The sequence below is a fragment of the Lichenostomus cassidix genome, chromosome 1, assembly GCF_008360975.1.
Source record: "Lichenostomus cassidix isolate B80296 chromosome 1, HeHo_3.0, whole genome shotgun sequence".
Taxonomy (NCBI): domain Eukaryota; kingdom Metazoa; phylum Chordata; class Aves; order Passeriformes; family Meliphagidae; genus Lichenostomus; species Lichenostomus cassidix.
The window spans coordinates 88,131,651-88,154,461 of record NC_139479.1 but is presented as its reverse complement, the minus strand read 5'-3'; the positions used below and the strand labels follow the sequence as shown (position 1 = coordinate 88,154,461).

Below are 22,811 nucleotides of genomic sequence, written 5' to 3'. Positions count from 1 at the left end.
AGCTTTTAATTGGTCAATCATATGCCTTGGACATGTGCATGTTGTACTCTATATGGTTGCCTTTACCTAGTTCATCATTTCATGAAAAGAACAGCGGGCTTTTTTAAAAATATGGTTCAAATTAATGATATTTTATCCTCATTGATTTTTAGAAAAAATTCTGTCCTAATTAATTTCATTATTGTACCGAGACTGATATTGGGGTATGGTGCCTATAATTTCCTGGGCCTTCTTTCTTTAGTAGCTGTTTAATAACTGCATACACTTGCAGTTCTCTGACCCTTTGAAATTTTCCCATTTTTCCATGAGTTGTTAAGTATCAACACTAGTGATTCGGAGAACTCCTCATTTAGTTTATGTAAGACTCCAGGCCTGTTGATTTGAAAACATTTAATTTTAGCAGATCTCGTCTCACATCTCCTTTTATTACCTACGGTGAATTTTGTTGGGCTGACGTAATATGGGATGATACATTCTACAGCTTCATTCCAAGGACAAAACAATGTGCGAAGGACAAAATGTTTATTCGATATTTCCGCCTTTTTTGGGTTGTCATTTACAGTTTTATCACCCGCATCTAGCAGTGGGCTCATGGCCAGTCTCTGGCATATTTTATATTTATAAAAATATCTTTTTTGCCTCTGTACCTCTGTTAACTACTTAGTACTTCCTTGATCGTATAAACTTCCCTCATAAATTCCCTGCATATTTAGAATCTTAAAATTTGTTAATAATTTTTATTTTCCCCTTTCTTCCATGCTACAGATAAGTGTTTTTTAGTGTTTTTATTGCCGACTTCTATTCTAGACAGCTTCTGGTTTAGAGTAAATATTTTTGTGCCTAGAAGTGTATTTTTGGTCCATGATTGGATAGGCTTAACACTTTCATTTACATTTCCCATTTGATTTTACACTACCAGTCAGTGGGAATGATAAGTGCTAAAATTTGTCCTGTTTAAAGTTCCAAGCCTGGCTGGAACCAGCCCCCTCTGACTGGCTGATGCCACATTCTGCTTGCATATCGTAATTGTAACCACATCACCAGTATTGGTACCCAGGCAATTACCAGATAAAGGCAAGCACATAAAATTCCTAGTCCATCAGAAACAAGTCTATGGCTGAGCTGATTGAGCTCCCACAGGGAATTTTTTATCTTACCACTAAAGTCCTGGGAAGCTTAAAAATCACCTTGTTGCTGACCACTTGTCAGGTACAGCACATCCCCCACAACACTGTTTTTTTCAAGCTAGCAAGGAAATTGTAATGAGAAGCAGGCAGGAAATGTGAGTAAGAAGTTAATAGTGATAATTCCAGTGAGTTTCCCAAAGGAAGCATGAGAGGTTGCCTGAAAATCCTTGAATTTTTTCCTCCTACTGGGTGCTTGTGCTTGCTCCATGCTTTTTGTTGCCCCTGCTGTTGTGCTAGTGGAAATGTTTAAAGGCATGTGCTGTGAGAGCACCAAGACCCAATCAGATTTTTTAAATGTTACTAGTGAGGATGTGTTCTGATTTATAGCAGGATCCTCTGGAAGTTTTATCAGCCAAATATCTATTCTTGGAAATTTTAATACTAGATGTGAATAAAATACAGGATATTTTGTACCAGTCCCCAAGGCAGAGAGCTAACACAGATATAGGTTGTCCTTTACACAGTGGCAAGTATAGAGCACTTCTGTAACTTTAATGCTGTGTGAGCAGTTTTGGCTCCAGCTTAAGGCAACTCCACTGTCAGATAATATAGGACTCCCATTCAGAGAGGAAAGGGAGGAAACAAAGTCAGGTAAATGGCTGGGATCTTATTGGGGATGGTGAGACCAACATCAATAAAAGACCATCCAAAGGGAAGGCTGTCCTTTCCACTGTGGGGTAAATTTTTGGTTTGTCTTTATCACTTTAGGTGAAGGAGAATCTGGTTCACCCCCTGATCTTGCACTCTTCTTGTTGCCGAAGAACAGATCCTAAAGAAAGAGGTTCCTCACCTTTTGAAACATATAAATTATTTATATTTCTTTCTCTTTTTCTGAGATTTTCTGAGGCAAGGAGTAGCATTTCATTCTTTGAGTGGTTTATAGGATGTCAGGAAAAAAGTATTGGAACAATTCAAAAAAGGATAGGATGGTTTTCTTTAGGTAGGTAGCAAGATTCCTCCCAGGAGAGAGGAAAGTATGGCTGAGAAATTGTGAATGGATATTTGGCTAATGGTATGAGCTACTTCCTTTGCTGTTCCTGAAAGAGCCACTCTTGTCACCTGCCTTTCCTCTCACCTTTTCTCCCACTCACCTTTCCCCTCCCACCTAGATAACGAAAGCATCCATTATTTCAGCCCTTACTAAGAACTGTGTGGGGATGGAGTGAAGCCCTGTGGGTGGGGGTCTGACTGCTGTAGAAAATTATTGGAGGTGCAAATGCTCATCCAAGTCTGGCCCTCTCGTGGTACTCCTCCATTTGACACATTAATCCTGCCACCAATTCAACCAGTCAGCATAATGCCTCATTGAAAACGAAGCTACACACATAAATATCTAGTCCAGGTGGAAAACATGGGTTTGATGGATTTCCCTTCCCTTCCCTTCCCTTCCCTTCCCTTCCCTTCCCTTCCCTTCCCTTCCCTTCCCTTCCCTTCCCTTCCCTTCCCTTCCCTTCCCTTCCCTCCACTTGCTTAAATAAGCACAGCAGAGCTGTTTCTTTATCACACTCCTGCTCCTGCATTTTTCCAACCCAATTAGGCCATTACCAGGGCTAAATGAGGCATAGAGCCTCCAAAAGTCACACCGTTGTCCCGGAGATGAAGCGCGTAGAGCTGCAGAGCTGGCAGGCAGGCAAGGTGGCTGGGGCTCACCGGAGTGTGACCCCAGGTGTTTTTCTGCTCCAGAAAGATCACCTTCAAAAATGAGGGAGGAGGAAGTCAATAAAAGAATATTATTTTTAAAAGCACTGTGTTAATGAGAGGTGGCCACATTGAGGTCAATTAATGTGGTTGAGTTTCTCAGGGATGCACAGAGGAAATAGGTGACCGTGGTGTCTTCTGATTTCTGGTCTGTGTGGCAGAAAGGGCTGTGAAGACCATGAAAGCTTTCATACATCTTCCAGTGATTCTGATATTAGTTTTTTGCTCACTGGTCAAGAACTCCCTCCCTGCCCTTAGGTCTGTAGTGGCAATTTCCCTCTCCTGACAGACAGCTGGTATTCCAGCATCCAGGCTCCCTATCCAGCTGAGAGCTTTCAGTCATTCGTATCATGCCAGTTTGTGCAATAAAGCTCTTCAATTCTTTCCATGGCACAAACCCTGTATTTGCCTCTATTCCCAAGCTGCTGGGAACTCTCTGTTGGATATGGAAATGATGCAGAGGAGGAGGTCATCTCTCCCGCCCTGAGGCTCTGGTATCCCTCACCAATCATGCTTAAATTATGAACTGGAAAAAATTATGTTGCAATGTCTAACACAATGGGAACAGGGTCTGTTTAAAAAGGCAGAGGACACAAAGCCTAGCAATTCAATTCATTAAAGCCTGGAATCTCCTGTTTTTTTTCAGAGAGGAGCTTTGCCAGAAAGGATGATAATTTTCCATCTTATGCTGTTTCAAGAACATAAGATGTTGTGTGCTGTAAGAAAAATTACACATGCACGTTTATGAATTTTATTTTTGTACAATGGAGAGAGTGGATGAAGTCCTTTGCTCTGAATATAGAGTATTTTAGAAGCTGAACTGCTTTGCTTGTCCCTGCCTTCACTTGAGTTCTGCTGTCTTTACTCTCACTGAGGAATCCCTTTGTTACCAGCTGTATTGTATGAAACTTCTTGAAGAATATGGTAGTACAATCAGTTGCAATACTAAATTCACCAGCTAAATAAATCTAGAAGTGAGAAAGCTACAATTCCTAGCCTTTTTCTGGTTTGATGATAGTTTTGCTGAGATAAATGTAGTCCAAAGATGTGGCTAGCACAGGTTTTTCCCATGAGAAATTTTCTTGTGTTTTATAAATAAAGATAAAGTTTGGATGTTGTTGGAACAGTGTCCCAGAACTTGGGCAGTGCAGGCCTGGCCAGTCAGGCCTGGGGGAAGGCTTCTGACTGACCAATCTGGGTGACTTTTGAGAACTCTATATATGTGATGAAATCAAAACAATAAAGGTCATTCCTTCTTGCCACTGAGAACTGGTGCATTCATTACTCTGCTAGCTGCTCAACAGCGACACAAAGAAGCCCACACATGGGCATTGTTAGACATATTCCTCTGGATCTAGTTGTTTGAGGTGCGAGTCTAAAAAAAGCATACCATTCACCCTGGGCAGTCTCCACAGCAAATGCCATGCTCCTGGTCTTCCTCAGTGCCAAATCCAGCTGATATGGTTAATTGCATCATCACAGTGGTTTGACCTGAACTGCCAGAATTTGCAGGAGAAAGTTAAGATGAGGGTTCAAGATCTATTCTGATGACTCTTCGGAGCTCCAGATGACCTCCAGTGGTGATGCAGTAAAAAAAATCAGAGGTGACATTGTGATAACTTTGGTGATTGTATCAACTGAGGAGAGTGACAGGGAATTTTCAATAGGAGAATATCACTCAGGGATATATATATATTTTGTTCACAGGAGTGTTTGATTTTTTTATTATTTTATAAAATTAAGGCTGGTTTTCACAAAACTGTCCTATTTGCTTAGGACATTAAAGGAATGCTAGCTAGTGGAGCTAGACATGTCCTTTATAAGACACTAGACCTATAATTGTCTAATGCAATGTTTTTGAAGTAAGTATCAAAGTAGGTATCACTGGATTCTGCTGGAGGCAGGATCCTATACCACATGGACTGTGATTTGAATCTGGATGGTGATTTCAGATTGCCCTGTAATATAAGCATCCTCTTATATTATAGGGCAGAAAACAAGCATCTGTAGGGCTCAAGATTAATTCTGTAAAAAATGGAGAAAAATGCTTACATTTGTCCTCTCCATCTTTTACAAATCATCATGGAAAGTTTGCTTCATATCAACTTTTAAATAATGTGATCTATCCCTGAAGGGTCAGGTGGAGCAATAGGGGAGAGCGACGCTGGCCGCTTGCATTGGTATTGCTACTTGCCAGCACTGGCTGCATGTCATGGGTCTGTGGTATCATCTTACTGACATCTGCAGCAGCAAAGGGCAGCCCCACAGGCCCAGCCAGCATTTCTTGGGGGAATAATGTAAATAATCATAACTGATAAACAAGTTCTTCCATATCACGTTGATCTTCTGGCACGTTGCATAGCAGATGAGGGTCACTGTTCCTGTTCCAGGGTGTATCGCATACAGTATTGCATTCCTCCCTGTGCACCATTCCATGGGGCATGCTAGCACAAGCCAGCTCTGCAAAGAAAACTCAGCAAAACTTGCTTTCTCTCACTGTAGGACTAGAGTGAGACATATGCCTATCTGTGCCCATAACTCACCTCCCCTCCCCTCACTCTTGCAGCTCTGCTCTTGAATTTCTTCTGTGCTTTTAACTGATCTATTTTAATGATCCTATGGGTTCAGCAGAACTTCTGTTCTTGCTAGAGTTCAGCATTTCTGATGACCTTTCCAATACTCCCTTTACATTGAATCTGTTTTCGCCTCCTAGGGACCCTATTCACTCCTGCCTTCTTTAACAGGAAAAAGTTACACGTAGTGTACAGGCAAAAGAAATTCAAAAATAGGAAAGAATGTTTTGGTATTAGAATGAAAGGAGATAGAGGAAAACTGGAGAAGGAACAATAATTATTCTGTTCAGAAAACCACAACGAAGGGAAAATAAGCAATGGAGAAATGTAAAAAAAAAAAAAAGAGAAAAAAAGAAAAGGCAGCCTGTGACAGTGGAGAACTAGAAATATAACAGAAAGGATTAGGGAAAAAGGCCATCAAAAGTCCATAAGAATTTATTAATAAACCATGCTGGACTCAATATAAAAAGAAACCATTCAACACAAATAAAGTGTTTATTTGTTTTTAATAATAATATAAATGAGACAGGAGCAACCAGCCAGAGGCTACTTTAGTCTCTGATTTAGCAAACCATGAAAGTACATGCTAAGCTTTTAGAATCTACTAAATTCCATTAAGGACAAGTCTCACTAAAGTTGAGCGCATACGTATGTGTTTTTTCTGAATTGGATTTATGTTGAAACTGGCTCAGAATTACAGTTGTCCTTATTGTTTAGTTCACTGAGGATTCTGCAGGGGGAAAAAATGGGATCAAATAAAGCATTTTTAATTCAAGCGCAGATGTTTTTTAAAAATAAAATCAAGTGAAATTAAAAGAAATTACTAAGCAAAATGTGTTTTCCCCTTGTAAGCAATTTGACAAATCTGGATTTGAAAAAGTCTTCAGCTTTCAGATCTGTATTTTATTTTTTTACTGGATAAGAGCCTGAATCAGCCTTGATTCAGCTGATCCTCAGCTTGACATCTGTTGACATGGATGAAGCATAGTTGCAATACGTTTCTAAAATTATTCCTGGACACTATTACAAGTTGTAAAGCAAAGTGCCAGACAAAGAAAATAACTGGCATATGGCTGCCAAGCCAGGCAGGAGAAAGAAGCAGGTATAATGTCAAGGGTCCTTCCCCACACCAGCTGTGCGAAAACACCACTTCCAGCAACATCACACCAAATTGTAACCAGAAATCTGTTATCCCAGTTTATTTAAAAGCTGCACTTAACAGACAGATTGACTTTCCTAGTGGCTTGCACTTAATCCTGATTCATCATAGAAGGATTTGGAAATAAGAATTTTGCTGATACAAATGAGATTCTTCTCATGATTATTTACATGATTTGGCTTATTTGCTCTCACCTTTTTTGTAGAGGAATGATCAAAAATTGGTTGATTGACTGAGAGAAAAAGAGAAAGATAATTATGTATTGCCTTATTCTCAAGTATTCTTTTTCTTTTATTTCATGTTCCCTGACCTTTCAGCTTTCTAGCCAGCAGATCTAATGCTGGCCAGCCAAGAAGTGTGACATCTCTTTTGAATAACACTCCACTAAATTGTGTAACTTTAACTACTTACAAATAACTGACTACTTTGGCACCTCCCTCACCCCTCCTCTGTTCTTTTCTGCCTCATGATGTAGCACAGAAAAAAAAAAAACGGTAGTTCAAAATGTCCTACCCTGACTAGCCCTAACCTATTATTTTCTAAAGAGAATAAAGAGACAAAAGTTAGAGAGAAATGTAAGGTATAGGGCATCCAAGAGTCGATAATGATAGCTCCTCCTTATTCTTTCCAGACAGACTACAGCAACACATAAACTGTGTTCTTTGACTGGGATTTTTGTACATTAAAGAATTGAGCTGAAGACTCTTTGTTTGCTTGCAGAAAAGTTCATCCTAAAGAAAGTGGCCTTATGCAAAGAGCATAACACAATCATATTGTTTTATGGGCATGCTAAGCAAGGAAAAAGGACTTTGCTAGGGAGATTCAGTCCTTTTTTAAGTCCCAGAGATGTTTCTTCTAAGAGAGGAAGAAGATAGATTAGGAGCTGGGAAAGATGAAGAAACTTCCCTGTAACCTATGCAGGCTCATTCAGCAGTGGTGGAGTTCACTTCCATGGGCTGTGAACAGAGCTCCTGTTAACACTTCTGTGTGTCTTAAGGCCAGACACACAAAAAAGATAAATTCTGCAAATTAGGAACTAAGAGCAATTGGGCTGGGTGACATTTTCTGGCTAAGCTCCTGCATTGGATGTTGAGGAAAGGGGTGCTTGAGCTGCAGGAATCTCATGTACATATGATATGCAGGAATGTAAGGTGCCCTGAAAGGCACAGAGGGTGAATGCATGGCTGTTTCACCTGCAGGGGAAAGTCTGAACAACTCAAATTTAGAAGACCACATCCCAGTGCCATAAACCACAAGGATGTAAATTGTCTTTATTCTGCAGAGCATCCCCCACGCATTTTTCCTCCATCTGTACAGGAAGGTCTGGTCACATCCCAAAAATATGGAATGGGATAAAACATCTCTTACAGGAATGTACCCTCATTAGCATGGTGGTTGAGACTTTCTTTAGAAACAGGAAAGTTAGTGAAATCAATTTAATAAAAAAATGTTACTTTAGCAAAGTATTTTACTTCCTTTTTTGTGGCAATTCTTAATCTCTTCCTTACATAAAGACAAAAATCATCGAAACTACCAAGAAGCCTTTAGACTAGTATTATATCCAAGGCGTCCTTCCATCTGCTTTAAACAACTGATAAAATGATGGGCTTTTAACACAAGGAGTAGGAAACAATCAGATAGCAAACCGTGGAGCAGCGACAGAAGAATCTGTAACTCAGGCAAAACAGGACAGCTTTAAGGTGTTGGGAAGATGGATTCCCTGGTACCTGTAGTCTCTAAATCTGAGATTGTTCAAGGGTCCAGTGCAGCTCCCAGCATAAGTTAGAGTAGTCAATAGTTGGTAGGTTTATGGCAACTTCCCAAAAGGCTGCAGATGGGCTGATGTGGCTCTAGAACCCCGTAGGACTTGGAAATCCCTCTGAGCCCATTTGTTCTATATGGATCCTGTTTGCTGCTGTAGCTCCTCAGCATGTCTTAGCAGTTCTAGTGAATTTGTCGCAGGTTGTTTCTTGTCCAAGATGCCTTGATAAACTCATGCATTTCAGTGCTCCCTTGGATGTGTACACACGTGTATTTTCACAATTGTGCTGAAGAAGGCACAATTGGGAATGGAAAGATGAGAAGTTGCAGAATTGTCTTACTCTTTCCAGTATTTGTTTCAGAGGCTTGTTATATGTCTTGTAGAAATGAGCCTTAGCTCTTATTGCAGAAAACACTTATCCTTCAGAGGAATAAAACCAGTCACACCTGTAAGATCCCTGGAGCTTCTCCAGCTGCCTTACAGCCACACCTGTGATGCAGTTAGTCCCAAGACGTAAGTCACCCTCCACATGGATTTCCACCAAGCACTCACCACTCAAAAACCACTTAGAGCTCTGTATTTGCTAATGGTGTTCGCTGAGTGCATCCAATGAGTCTCTAAGGTATTTTCTATTGCCACTTCTGATTTTTTTGCTTCCTGCCATCAGCAAACACAGAATTATTTCCACAAAGGGATATCACATCCCAGATCACACTGATGCAAGTTACTTGAGAAATGCTATGTGAATCCCAAAGCCAAGTACAGTCCTGATGGAAAGGTAGTTGCTACATAGCTGTGCAATTGCAGCTACATAGCTTGGCATGGGATTGTGTGCACTTTATGAGCCAGTGCTGAAGTGGGAGCGAGATCAGAGGCCTTGTAATCCCATGCTAAATCCACACAATAAATGCTGCCTGTGGGCAGGTTTGGATTTTTACCTGGTTATGCAACAGTCAGTAGCTGGTGCTCTTTTGACTGCTGTTGCTACAAGCAGATTTAGAGACTCCTTGAAACAAAGTGTTCTGCTTATTCCTGGTTCCATTTTCCATATCTGCAGTTCCTGAGAGTCTTGGACATCAGCTGCTAACAGTTTAGGCTTCCTTGATCTCAAGTTTCTGTGTTGAGCAAAGTATCAGCAGTGATATCCTAGGAATATTTCTGTCACTCTCATGTTTTGTAGTGCTGAACACAGATCAGGGTGTGACTCCACACTTTCATAGTAGATTCTGTGTTACTTGGAAACTAGTATATGACCTCAGGAGTAAAGGGAAGTTAAAGATATGGCTGCTACGTAAAAATTATGTTATAGATACCAAAATTCTGGAAACCTAAATGGTAATTCTCACACAAACTTGACAACGTTGTGTATATCAGATGTAGCAGAATTAAATCTGTTACCATTGCCTGGTTTACTATATTGTTTTCAATATTTAGTTTGTCCTGGAGAATTGAGAATGTTACTCCAGGACAAGTGGTCAGATTTTCTGTGACCAAACCAGGTTCTTAGGCCTGTCTTTCCTCCTGCAGTCTTTTCCTCCCAGTGCAAAGAATATGGCTTTCTTCATTTGGACTGGGCAAGTCTTGTTATTTCTGAGCTTCAGCAGCTTCTCCAGTACTCTGGTTGTTTGTGTGCTCTGGTTTTGGCCTCCTCTTAGCTTTTGCAATGCCAGGTGAGACTGTAATGTATCATTTTTTAGCATATGTTTTCTGTAGTGTAATAGAATATTACCATCTTGATTTCTGCCAGACAAATTTCATCTACAACATGTAACATGTCCTTAAGCTAATAGCAGAGCACGGAAATACTGTCCTGGTGACGCTGATGGTCTCGATGATTTTGTAAAATCTATTCATTGGTTAAAGCTCTAGAATTCATGTTTTGTATTTAGTTCAAAACCAAATATGTAGATAGTGTTTTTAGAACAGAATCCTTATTCTAGATATGAATTTTTCTCTACAAGCGTCTGAACTCTCCCGACTTTTCCAAGGCTGAGATTCCATCTTCCAATCATGCTATTTGTCTAGATAAGAATCTCCCTGTTTTGGGCAGCGTGTTGGGCAAGAATTGCCTTTTACTGCACTGGTAAAAAGTTCTTTGTAGTAAATTTTCAGTTAACATTTGCCTTCTTTAAAGATGGAGCATTTTAATTCCACAAAATGCAACCACAGCTCCTCCATTTGAGCACACCAACACTCTGGTTTTGCTTTTTTGATGCCCTTGTCTCTCATTTTGACCAAAGCACTGCAGGAAGTTTGAGCTAATGCATGCTCTGGTGACAAATGGGAACAATGTACTTTTTCTCATATTGTCATGGTACCTCAGCACTAGAAGTCAGGTCTGATGTTAGAAGTATGAAGACTTACATCCTGTGTCTGTTGTCCACTTCACAGAAGCATTACTTTAGCTGCCTTCTGGGGCAGCTAGATGGGCAGCTTAGATGCCCTCCTTGGGGTATCCAGGCCTCCCGGAAGCAGAACAAACCTGTATGGGAGGCCAGGGTTTTTTGGGGTCTGGGAAAGAGCTTTTGCCACGGCCATGATCAGGAATCTTCCCCGGCTCTCTGCTGTAAAAAGGTCCTGAAAGCCCAGGAGACTCAGCTGAGCTTGTCCATTCTGGTTCTTTGTGGTGTCCAGGATGATCCTGTGAAATTTAGCAGATTCTACATTTGAACTGAATGTGAGGGAAAAGCTTTTGAAAAATAAGAATTTCTTGTGAGATGTCATGGCCTTGTGAATATAAACATGCTGAACATTGCTTTGTGTTCAGCTGATGATCTACCATAAGTTAACAATATCATGCTGTTCCAAAAAACACAAATGCCGTGCTGAAATGTACAAACAGGGCTGTAGCCTGCAAGACACACGAAGTAATTCTACTACTTTGCTTGATGCTTGTAAGGGCCAGACAAGGACACTGAGTCCATTTCTGGGCACTGGGCTGCACTAAATGTGGAGACATGCTGGAAAGAGGCCAGAGGAATGAAACGAGAATAATCTGAGCTCAGGAAAGCATCTTTATAAAAAAAGAAAAATAATTCAATTTGCTTGGTCTAAAAAAAAAGAGTAAAAGGGGAGGTGAATAAAATCCCAAATAAGGTGATTATAAGCAGGGAGGCACTAGCACATGTGGTAGATGGGAGAAGAAGACAGGCTTACATTGTAACAAAAAACACTAAAGTCAGATGTGAGAAAGCATTTTCTTTGGTAAGGGCAGGGAAGCATTGAAGCAGGCTGCCGTGAGTGTCTGATAGGTCTTCTTCCCCACAAAATTTTAGAGAAAATATGCCAGGAACTTCACTGCTATTGCTGAGCCCTTCTTGTTCTAAGGGCAGCTTCATGATCCCTTGAGATGCTTCCCGTCTCAGCTATTAGATGTACCTGAGCAGCTGCTGTTGAGAGTTGTGGTTAGGTACTGTTTGATTAATAAGTACTTCATAACTAATACATGCCATGAGTGTGCCATTCATCTTCTTTTCACCCAAAATCCCAAAGATTTATTGAGTATTTCTGGCTTTTCTGCATGATTTAGTCTGACAACTAAAACTTTCATTCAACTGGCAAAATGGTACCAATTGCTGCAAGCCTTTCAAATACCCACAACAGTACCCTGGGTAGCATCCCATCCCATCCCACCTCAGCTACTGTTCCTGCCATGGCAATAGTTGCCTGATGGCTCATCCTGTTCCTGGAACCACTTTAAATTCCTCCACTGAAGCTTAGAAGCTCTCTTCCAAGAGCATTCAGAATCAAAGCATCTGATAGTTAATAAAACAGAGTGGAAAAAATATTGAAGATTATTTTTAAAAGGGGAAGGGGATTAAAAATCAGACCATGTCAAAAAAAAAGTGAAAATTACCTTTTTTTGCTTTCTTGCAAAAGTAATCTTATGGAATTGCTGTTGCTGAATATATGTATAGGGAAAAGCTCTTCTGCACTGAAGAGCTTGCAATCAAAGAATTTATGTGCTAATACTAAATAATGTTTTACATGTAGAAATATTTGCAAAGTAAAAAAATAGCAGTGGATTCCAAACTTCCATCTTAATTCAGTTGCTCATTGATTTAATCTTTTTTATTTATTAGCTGAAAACTGCAGGACCACAGTAATTTGTTCTATTAGTAGTACAATTTCCACCTGTAGTATGCTAAATTTTATGTCTGGAAGCATACATCAGCAGGTAATTCAATCATTGGCTGTATAATGCTTTGCTTTAATAAGGAAGAGGCTCATAACCTTAATCTAATTAAAGAGAACTGAAGGAAAATTTGCCGCAACAGAAGTTGATACTTGAGGATATTAGCTGGAGGATAATGAAGGACTGGCAGCAAGCTCACAACTGTTCATGGGGAAATCAGTATCTTCAAATATTTTCATCTTTAGGTGTGGAGGACACTCGAAAACAGCTGGGATACCTGTGTCTCCCATTACATGAGTTTGGTATAGTTGGCATTTAGGTATGGAGAGTTGTAAATTTGGACACTGAGATTTATGAAAAGCTGAACATATGTTTAATTATGCTATTTTGTGTCAGTGCATCTTTGGACATATATCCCTCAGTTTGCTGCCTCAGGGATGTGTTTTATATATACACAGCCCATCTTATTCCCAGAAATCACCTCTGATGTTATTTCAGTTCTGTGTCCCATTCCAGAAAACTACTACTTCCAAATTATTAGGGGGATACCAATTATTACCCTATCCCATGAATCAATAATTCGGTTTTCGTTGTCTGTTCCATTGTCATGCTCTTGAATGACATGCTCTTGAATGGACTTCTACGTGCTGTAAATGCTATTTTTAAATTTACTGGGTTTTACCAGTTTAGATCTTTTGACTTTGTCCACTGCGACAAAAGAGAAATAAGAATTTGCATTTACTTTTTCTGCATTTCATGCTTCAGCCATGTACTGTCTGGTGGTGAAGATATTCCATATCATCAGCCCAAACCCTTCTTTAGCATCACAGCAAAATAAATTTTATTGTCTGCCTGCTGCTGATGGAAACAGTTTCCTTTTTCATAAGCGAATAACCCTGGAGGCAAAAGAAAGCCTTATTAAAGTAAAAGCAGAAAAATAGAGTAGTGAATCAGCAGACTGTGGTCTTCCCACAGCAGATGAGGAAGTCTCTAACCCCATCCCACCTTAGTTAAGTCCCAGCCATAGTTCCTTGCCCAGGCTCCGGAGTCCCCATCCCCGCACCTGTCACAGCATGCAATCCCCCAGGTCCCTGCCATCCCTGAGGGAGTCGAGGAGAGGATAGGCTGGGCTAAATAGCATTAGTCAGACCATCCCATGCCCTTGAAGTGTCTCCTCAGAAATTACTGTCCCTGTTTCAAGTGTCCCACCTCTAACTGCTGGCCCGCCTGTCCTCACCTCATGGCACTGTGTCAGCACTTCACTAGTGTTTATATCTTTCTTGAAACCACAGGTGATGGGAAGAAGATGACATTTCTCTAACTGAAACACAGAAAAGTGTTTTGTGCTTTATTCTGTTGGGCACTGAAGAAGCCAAAGCCACCATCCTTCTGCCAGGAAAGATTAAAACCCAAACACTTCAAGGCACTCACTCATTGCACTGCTCTGTCTCTTCCTAATCCTGGTTCTGGTTAAAGTTCTGTCGTGCAGCTGGTCAAAGGGTCATATGCTAATACCTAGACATATTTTGATATCTAGCCAAAGATTTGATTGCCCTTGCCAATAAAAATGCATTTGTTCAAGCCAGGGCCAAAGAATAGTTTAGAGTGGACCCGCCACCGAGAATTGCAGCATCTGTCCAGCTGTCTGAGTGCATTGACCACAGAGGCATGAGAACAAGAAAGACATGAGCTTTGTCTCTCCTCTCTCATTGACTGCTGTATCCAGACCTTCATTGTACCAAAAATGTATGAAATAGTCCCATGTGTTTGGTCGTCATACAGAATGCATGATCATCAAGACTGGCTACTAGAAGAAGCCTCATGATCACAGTTTTTCCCTGCAGTAGCTCTTCTTTTGACCTAGGTCAAGATCAAATCCATCTAGGTGATTTTAGTGATAATAAGTCATCCTCATAAAAAGGTTCTCAGCACTTGAAAACTCTTGATAACTTGCTTCAGAAAATAACTGTCCTCAGGATTCGTAATGTATGCCTACTGTCTACTCTGAATTTGACTAACTTGGGATTTTTACTGCTAGCTGTTATACTTGTTTCAAATAGGCTGAAGAGCTGTTAATTGTGAATTTTCTGTGGTACTTCCTCCCCCATAGCCATTTTCATATGCCATAATTAAGTTAGTTCTTAGTTTGGGAGGCCTGTAGCCATGCTGCAGGGAAAATGCATTGAGCACGGAGAAGCTGCAGTATTTTTCATCCCCAGGAAGCAGGCTTCAAAGGCTGCTATAGCTAAGCTTTCAGTAGCATGATTACCAAACCTTTCAAGCCTTCATGATTCATTATGGAGAAGTATCTTGGTTTCAAATGCTTCCCTGGAAGTCATTCTCCCTTTCAATGTGGAAGAACTCTTTCTTGTGACCTTGTTTTATTTTTAGCAAGGATAGGTTCAAACCAGAGGGTTAAGAACTATCAGTGGGAAGGAGGGGATGGACTGACACCAAAAGATTATCATAGTTATTTGCTTAAGAGAAAAGTTTGATTCTTACTGCATTTGATGATTCCTGATTCCCCACTTGCCCACCCAGGTCTCAGTGTGCTCTGCTCATGGACACTGATCACAGGTTTTGCAACATCTCCCGTGACCAGAGTCACACAGAACCATGGCAAGTTTTAGCAACCCACCTTCCATATGTGACAGAGAATTGGGCAGCTGACATTGTTTGAGGAGGTGTGGCTGGTGTCACCGGGGTGCATGGCTGACTTTGCCAAGGTTGTGATATGTCCCAGGAGCGTTATTGGGTGGGGGCTGCTTCAGGGGCATATTGAGGGCTTGGTTTGACAAAGCAGCTCCATCGTGGCAATGTGCAGTCCTGGTGTATGGCTGGAATCACTTCTCAAGTCTTTCTTTTACAGTTCTCAAAGATGGGCTCTCCATAATGCTTTGGTTATGAAGGAGGAAGGACAGCTGAATTGTCATTTTGCAATGGAGAAGACAGAGGGAGAAACACCAGCATTGCGGCTCCCACTTTGTTGCTTATCTCCCTGCAAGCATGTGCCCCAAATCCTCTCTGTGCTGTATTAAGGAAAGGAGAAGCTTCACCATCTGCTTTCTTACATCATCTTTTCCAATTTTGCATCCTATAACCCCCTGGTGAAAAGAGGAACAATGACTTCATATAGCTGCTGCTTGATTCTTTTGCTGTTTACCTGGAACACTGCTGCCTATGGGCCAAACCAACGGGCACAGAAGAAGGGAGACATTATTCTTGGAGGATTGTTCCCCATTCATTTTGGGGTGGCTGCTAAAGACCAGGATCTAAAATCAAGGCCGGAATCAGTGGAGTGTATAAGGTAAGTGAGTAAAAGGGAAAATAAAAAGTTTTGGTGGAGAAGTCTTCACATTTCTTGACTTTAAATTTTGTAAATATGGTCTGTAATCTGATGCTTGCAATTAGAAGTTATGATGTAAATAATAAAAAAACCCCAAGTGTCTATGTTAAACAGTAGCATAAATAATATTTGGACAGTTATAGAGGGCAATCTTTGTACTACCTGAAGCTTAATATACTGATCTATCTGGCCATTCACAGGGAACATTTGAATAGTACCTGTAAATTAGCTTTCCTAGCAGAAGAACAGAAAATTAGCAAGAGTGTCCTTTAGTTCACTAGATTAAAGTAATGCATGGCAAAATAGCTTAAAAATCAATGGTTTTGTCCAGTTCTGCCTGTCATCTTCTAAGACTTTACAAACTGTTTAGTTGCCTAAACAAGTGAATAGGTGAAAGTGAGATAGGTCATGGCTTTTGAAAAATCCCACTGAGCACATAAATGTCTCTTTAGGACTTTTACAAAGTCTCAAACTTGAGCCCAGGCTTTCCTCACCCAGAGTTCTTTTCTTTTGTGTAAACAATGCATATAGGTTTTGTCTTAAGTTTTGGTAGTTAATCTTGGAGGGAGAAATGCACATGAAAACCATTTCTCTTATTATTGAAGTGTAGACATTTTTATGATGAAACATGAGGAATTTTTAACCTTGCAACCCTGCGCATAATACACAGAACAAGTGGAAAGTGTGACAGAAACTGATTGCAACTGGAATGTGATATAAACAAAATATAAGAAATTCATGAGGAATTCTGTCACGACCATGCATGGGCAAACACTTCAGTGTTATGGGACTTCTTCTGTTACCATATGTGGAAAATTGTGTATCTGGAATTATTTGGACCTCTCATCCTAGACTGGGGATCTAGTAAAGTTTTGTTGCAGATGGCAATGAAGGATGGCTGAGAGCATTCCTGTTATGCTCAGAGATTTCAGGTATGCTTTCCCACTGAGACACTGAGCAAGACATGTCCACCTAGGTTATTAAATCATCCCCAGAACCTGTCACAGGGAGCACACAGAAGTGTAATTAAGCAGGGATCATTTTGGCTTCTTCTGTGTGTGCACTGGAAAGTTGTGAACTAAATGTATGTGCAATGTCTACTGCATGGGGGAAGAACCTCTGCCAGCTTTTCAGCATTTTTTTTTCTCTCCTAAATGCAGCATTTTAAAAGTAGAATGCTGGAAAACAAGGAATGTTTCCAGCTCCATTGTCTTCTCCTGCTCCAGCTGGCAGGCAAGACAATGCAGATGTTTGCAAACTAAACAGCTTTCATTTCTGTCGACTCTGGGTCAGCCTCAGTGACTGTCTTGACATGGTCACATTATTGGAAGGGATCGTTGGAAAATGTTCTGCCACAAGTACTACAAGTGTGTGGTTGCCAAAAGGCATGTTAATGAGGTAGCACTGCCAACAACAGGCAAATCCTGAAAAGCCAGACTAGCTGTTTTAAGGACAAAATGGGAGATCCTTCTGGGTGGCTTTCAATCTGTTAAAGGTTTCCTCCAGCTGAAATTTGCTTGGATAAAATCTGTGTTCCTCTTAACCCTGCACCAAGAAGATGCAGGTGCAAAAGAAAAAAAATATGGCTACAGAGGCAGGCATTTGTGGCATGTATCCTTCAGGGAGCTGGATAAATGTGAGTTGATAGCATAATGCAATTGGAGACAGAAGGTCAGACATCTAGCTGCAGAGGTACTAGAAACTATAAAAGGAACACGGGGAAGATTGGACCGGAGATGACTGGAAGTTACTTCATTGCACACATCTTTTCCAGAAAATGTCCATTTGCAGAAAATGTTTCATTCAAAAGAGGGTGGATTAAGAAGACTCTTTGAGAGTGGTCATCAGGTTCTAATGATGGAGAAAATTAATACATGGGAATGTTTATGTGTATTCCTTGTTGTTGGTACATGTCGAATTGAGAGCATATATTTTTCCTGAAAGCATTTTCTATTTTAAACAGTATTGAAGTCAGAAAATTCTTCTTCCTGGAGTTGTACAGAAACCTTTCAACACAACCTTGGTGGCCTGTTTTGGTTTTGGACTCTGTGATCAGGTATTAGGCCATGGCAGGGTTGTGCATGCTGACTGTGAGTCCAATACATTCTTCAAGTCATTTGCTAAAATCTTACATTATCACATGTGAGTTTCCTAAATTCCAGGCAATTGACTGGTCTGGAATTGTCAAACTCATATTTTTAGGGTGAGAAAAAAAAAAAAAACGGGTTTTAGTTTCTTCGCAAAGTAGATCTCCCCAATTTTGTAGTGTCAAAAACTTCTGTACAGTGGGAAATGCACTAGAGAAACATAAATGGGACTGTACCTGGTCAAACAAAAGGTGCTAAATCTGTCCCATACCCTTAACTGCCCTTGTTGCCCTTCTCTGAGTCTTCTCCACCACTCCTGTATCTTTTCAAAGCTGAAGCTAATCAGTTTTATACCTGCCCCCTTTTCAGATGGCTGTGAACAGTTTTAAGCTCTTTACTACATAGAAAAATGTGTCTCACATCACATAAGAAAATTAGACTCAGGTCACTCTGGGAGTATGAGCATTCTTTCTCTCTCCTTACGCTCTCTTCCAGCAGGAAGTCATCAGGCCATACAAAAAGCTCCACAACAAGGCCTAAGGGTCCCACTGAAACCCTGTGGGTGGAATATTTTATATTCCGTATCAAACAGCTTGAGATAACGTGGTTCTCCTTTCTGTTGAGGACTGTTCCACCTGATCTGTGATGTTTGGACATTTTCCCACACATTTCACTGTTCCATGCCATGCTCCCAAACAGCGTTTCTCAAAATGAATTGGTCAGGTTTTTTCTCCACTTTTTCAGTTTTCACATTCTTCATGCTCTTGTGGCAACAGCACTGTTCTCTCCAGCTCAGCATATATACTGGTCTGAACCTACTGTGCATACCTTGCACATGATTATTCAGAGAACTATATGTATAACTCAACAGTGAAAGGAAAAGGGAACAGTAATGCTGTTGCTACTGAAAATGCATCCTTGTGCTCTAAACACTGAGTTTCAGAGTCTGAAGTGAAAATGTATTCATGATTTTGCCACACTAAATGTCAGATAGGAATACACAGAGTGAGAGCAGTTTTGTTTCCTGTTCATTGTTTCAACAATCAAGGATCCTGCATTTGATACAAATGACACCTCCTGTCTTTGTACGCCTCAGGTGCTGCAGCAACTTTTCTTACAACATTTGCTGATGCAAATCTGATGTGCGCAGTGGAGGCAGAGGCTGAGCACAGCACAAACAAGCCCTGACCCCCATTCCATTCCCTGTCAGCACCCCCAGAGGCCTATTCAAACCTGATTTCTCTGCCCTTTCTTAATTTCAAGGAGATTAGCAGAATTCCTGTATTCTGATCATCAGTCTAGCCAAGGTCCCACACTGTGACACATAGCTTTCAAGCTGTGAAACTGTGGTGAGACACTGTCCCCATGTCATAGTGCAAGACTTCACAGCACATGGCTCCAGAACTCTTTAGGCCACCGAGTTTCTCTGCCCATCTGAGAGAACAGAATTTTTATTCTAGCCACTGCAGATGTATTTGGTAATTCCACTGCAGACCTGAAGGTATAACAAGATATTTGGAATTTCTTCCCTCAGATGAAATTACATCCTTTTCTCTCTCTTCCTTTCACCTTCTGAATTGTAATTTTTTAATTTTTTATTTTCTTTGTTCTGCATAATTCCCTCACCCACAGTCCCTGATTGTAAGAGTGGTAAGCAACTCATTATACCTATGACTGCAGGAATTTAACAAATGACTGAAGGTCTCCCCTTTGCATAGCTTAGAAATAACAGTGGCAGTAGCAGCAATAACATGTAATTAATGTACTGGAAATCTAGAGAGGACGGAGAAATTAGTATGTGCATGCAACCACCAGAGAAAGAGGAGTGCTGATGTGATCAAAAGGTAAATGCAGGCTTTGTCACCTTTTTTGAGTATGAGCACCTGTCACATATGGGAGGGAAAGTGAAAGCTGTATTCAGAGCTTTCACATCACTTTCTCCTTATTTCCCTTCATATTCCATTGCTTAGTGCCTTGCAAGTGTGATAAATTAAGGTCATGAATACACATGAGGCTGTGAATTATTTCTTCATAGAGAGTAGCAAGGATCAAGACCAATTTCCCTGCTGGATCCAGACAGTAAGAGCTGTTAAAACCAAACCATACAAACAAACAGGGGATGGAGCTATGTGGAACTTAAACCATGCAGAGAGCTCGTGTCCCTTAATTTACATAGCCTTGCTTTGAAACATTTACTGAGAAATTTAAGCCATCCTGAGCACCATTTGACAGACATGTTTAGTATCTAGCAAACTGGTCTGCTGCACAGCTGCCCTCTGCAGATGTGACAATTACAGAGAGGATTTATGGAGGTATTGTTTCTGCTTTCTCTCTCCCTGTTTGTGCTCCTCCCTGGGAATCGAAAGATCAGTGGGTTGAGTATTCTGACAGGTGGCAGAACAGACATCAGAAGGGAAACCTTGATGCAATGAGTGTAAATAAAATTTCCCATCTACACCTGTGGGCTCTGAATTATTTACATTAAACTCTCATTTAGAGCTCAGTGGTCACTTTTCATAGCACCACATCTCAGAAATGTTAAAATGCAAGACTATGAGAACATACCTTTAAAGTAATACAGCAAAAAATGAGCTTTGGAGGCTGCTTCTTTCCCACCAAGAAAATACCAGCGGCCATTTAAATATTCTGGAAATCTAATGAAAGATTGCTTCTTATAGTAAATCCTGTACAGTTTCTTTATGGAAATTACCAGCCAAATTTCTGCATGGTTGACGGAGCATTCCAGTGACTGATCGTATTAATCACAGCAGCAGCATAGCACAGGAGGTCAGCTACATCAGTGGGACCTATTGCTAGGTTCAAAGGCTGCTCTTAGCAATCCCTCATGTACACACCAAGCCAAGAGGAACCTATCTGCAGCCCCTTGCTGGGATCTTACAGTACAGAGGGAGAGAAATTATCCACAAAATTTCCATTCATAGAAATTGAAAGAATCTTGCTTCATTTAGAGTGGTTTGGCAGCACTGCCTTCGTCTGACCACATCTGTTTTATGGAACTGATAAAACACTGCATCAGTTGACAAAATGAGAGCTTGTCTGAAGATCTATCAGGTGCTAGAGAAGGCAGAGTGAGGAGTGCTGTCTTCATCCTATCTGATCCTCACCTCCTGAGCTGCTGATGCTGCTATAAGCAGAGGTGCAAGTGAAGAAAACCGCAGGTCTCCTGCCTAGGTTAGTTTAAGATAAATTATTGAAAGCATTTCAAAGATATTTTGTAGTCTAGCTCCCAGAAAACAGCACCTACTCTCCTTTCCCTCCAAAATAAAATTAATCCAAATGCAATTACCTGCAGTAGAGGCCTTATGCTGTAAATATGCACTAATCAGGAGGATTTAAAAGCAACTCTGTATCATGGCCCTTAGTCTGCATTTACTGAATTAAATGCCAAATATTTCTCTGCAGTGAAGGGTAAGACAATCCAGTTCATTACTTTCAAAAATACCATCTGAAGATACCACTTTGTGACAACTGAAAAAAAAAAAAAGCCAAATTCCTGTCAGGCAGACAAAATAGTTTTGTGTCATACTTCACCCATATATTTTAAGGTGAGCAGGCTTAAATTTACCTTTACGTATACTCAAATGTGTGAAGCTTTTCACAGTCGTATAGTGGTACCTTTGAACTTTTCAGCTTCTCAGCAGTCTTCTTTTAAATATAGAAAATGTGTTCAGATTTTTCTCTTTTACATGGGAAGTCTGAATATGGCTTCTTGCTTCAAATCATATTCACATTAAAAATATCTGTAAACACTGTAGCTTTTCAAAAGGAAGTGCCACAAAATCCATCCTTGTTTCCATTTATCCTGGTGTGCATTACTGGCACCATGAGGCAACGTGGTGTGCACAACACATCTTCTTTCTGTACACAGCACTCACTGACTTGATCCCTCTGAGACTTGCCCTTTATTTCAGAGCTCTCTCGTTGCATCTCACTCCTTAATGGTTTGGAACTAGAGCAAAAAATACTCTAAATGACCAAATTACTTCTCTCAGTAACCCACACTCCTGTGCTTCTAAAGAGTAATCTTAATGAAACAAACTGCTCTTTGGTCATAAGTTATAACTAAGAATTTTTATCGGCCTCAGACTTTATGACCTGAAAAGATCTGTAGTTAAATTGTTCTGTCTGGGCTTTGAGGTACAACCTCAGAGCTAAACCTCATTTGGAAGTTGGCCAGAGATGCCAGGAGTAGGTGAAGTCAAGTTGAATAAATGAAGTTTTTGAGACTTAAAGATAAACCTTAGATGTGATATCTTTAGAAATTCTGATCCCAGATGAATCAGATAAAACTCCTGGAATGAAAGTAATGTGGCTTTGTTCATTCGGCTTTGAAAAAGTCAGACATAGCTAACATCAACTTTGGAAGCAATTAATTTAATCCCGCAATTAAAAATGTTCAGGTCATACATCTCAGAGCGTGAAAGTTTGTGATTTCATGAAGCTTGTCTGTAGAAATCCTCACTTTAGTAATGGAAATATTGCTCTAAGCATTTCAAAATGGAACTCATGTGAAACATGAAATTGACCATTTCCTATAGAATCTGTTCTTGGCCAGGCTATTTCCCCAGGCTTTTCCAGTTCTGAAACCCAGTGCTTTTCCCAGTGGATCTCAAGCATAACAGGATTGACACGTCCTTGTTTCCAGCTGCAACTCACCACAAAACTGCAAACTACCTGCTTTTCTGACCCATAGTGCATTCCAAGGAAGGGCAGTTTTTGGTTCATGAAAGATTCTGCCACTCCAGCTGTATTGCCCTAAAACATGGCAGCCTCACAAACGCACAACTGGTTGCCAGGGCAACTTTATAGGAGAAAACACAGTAAAACTTCAGAATAACATGTG

The 22,811-nt window shown here is 40.5% G+C and overlaps 1 protein-coding gene across 2 annotated transcripts in view; it reads left to right on the top strand.

Moving 5' to 3' along the window:
• The window catches only part of CASR (calcium sensing receptor), a 77,735-nt gene that overhangs the window by 16,684 nt on the left and 38,240 nt on the right, over nt 1–22,811 (top strand). For both annotated transcript variants that reach the window (XM_085069501.1, XM_085069510.1), the window contains exon 2: nt 15,384–15,821. In XM_085069501.1, coding sequence (XP_084925627.1) covers nt 15,637–15,821 — 185 coding nt within the window. In that variant the 5' untranslated portion in view covers nt 15,384–15,636. The remainder of the gene's footprint in view (nt 1–15,383; nt 15,822–22,811) is intronic.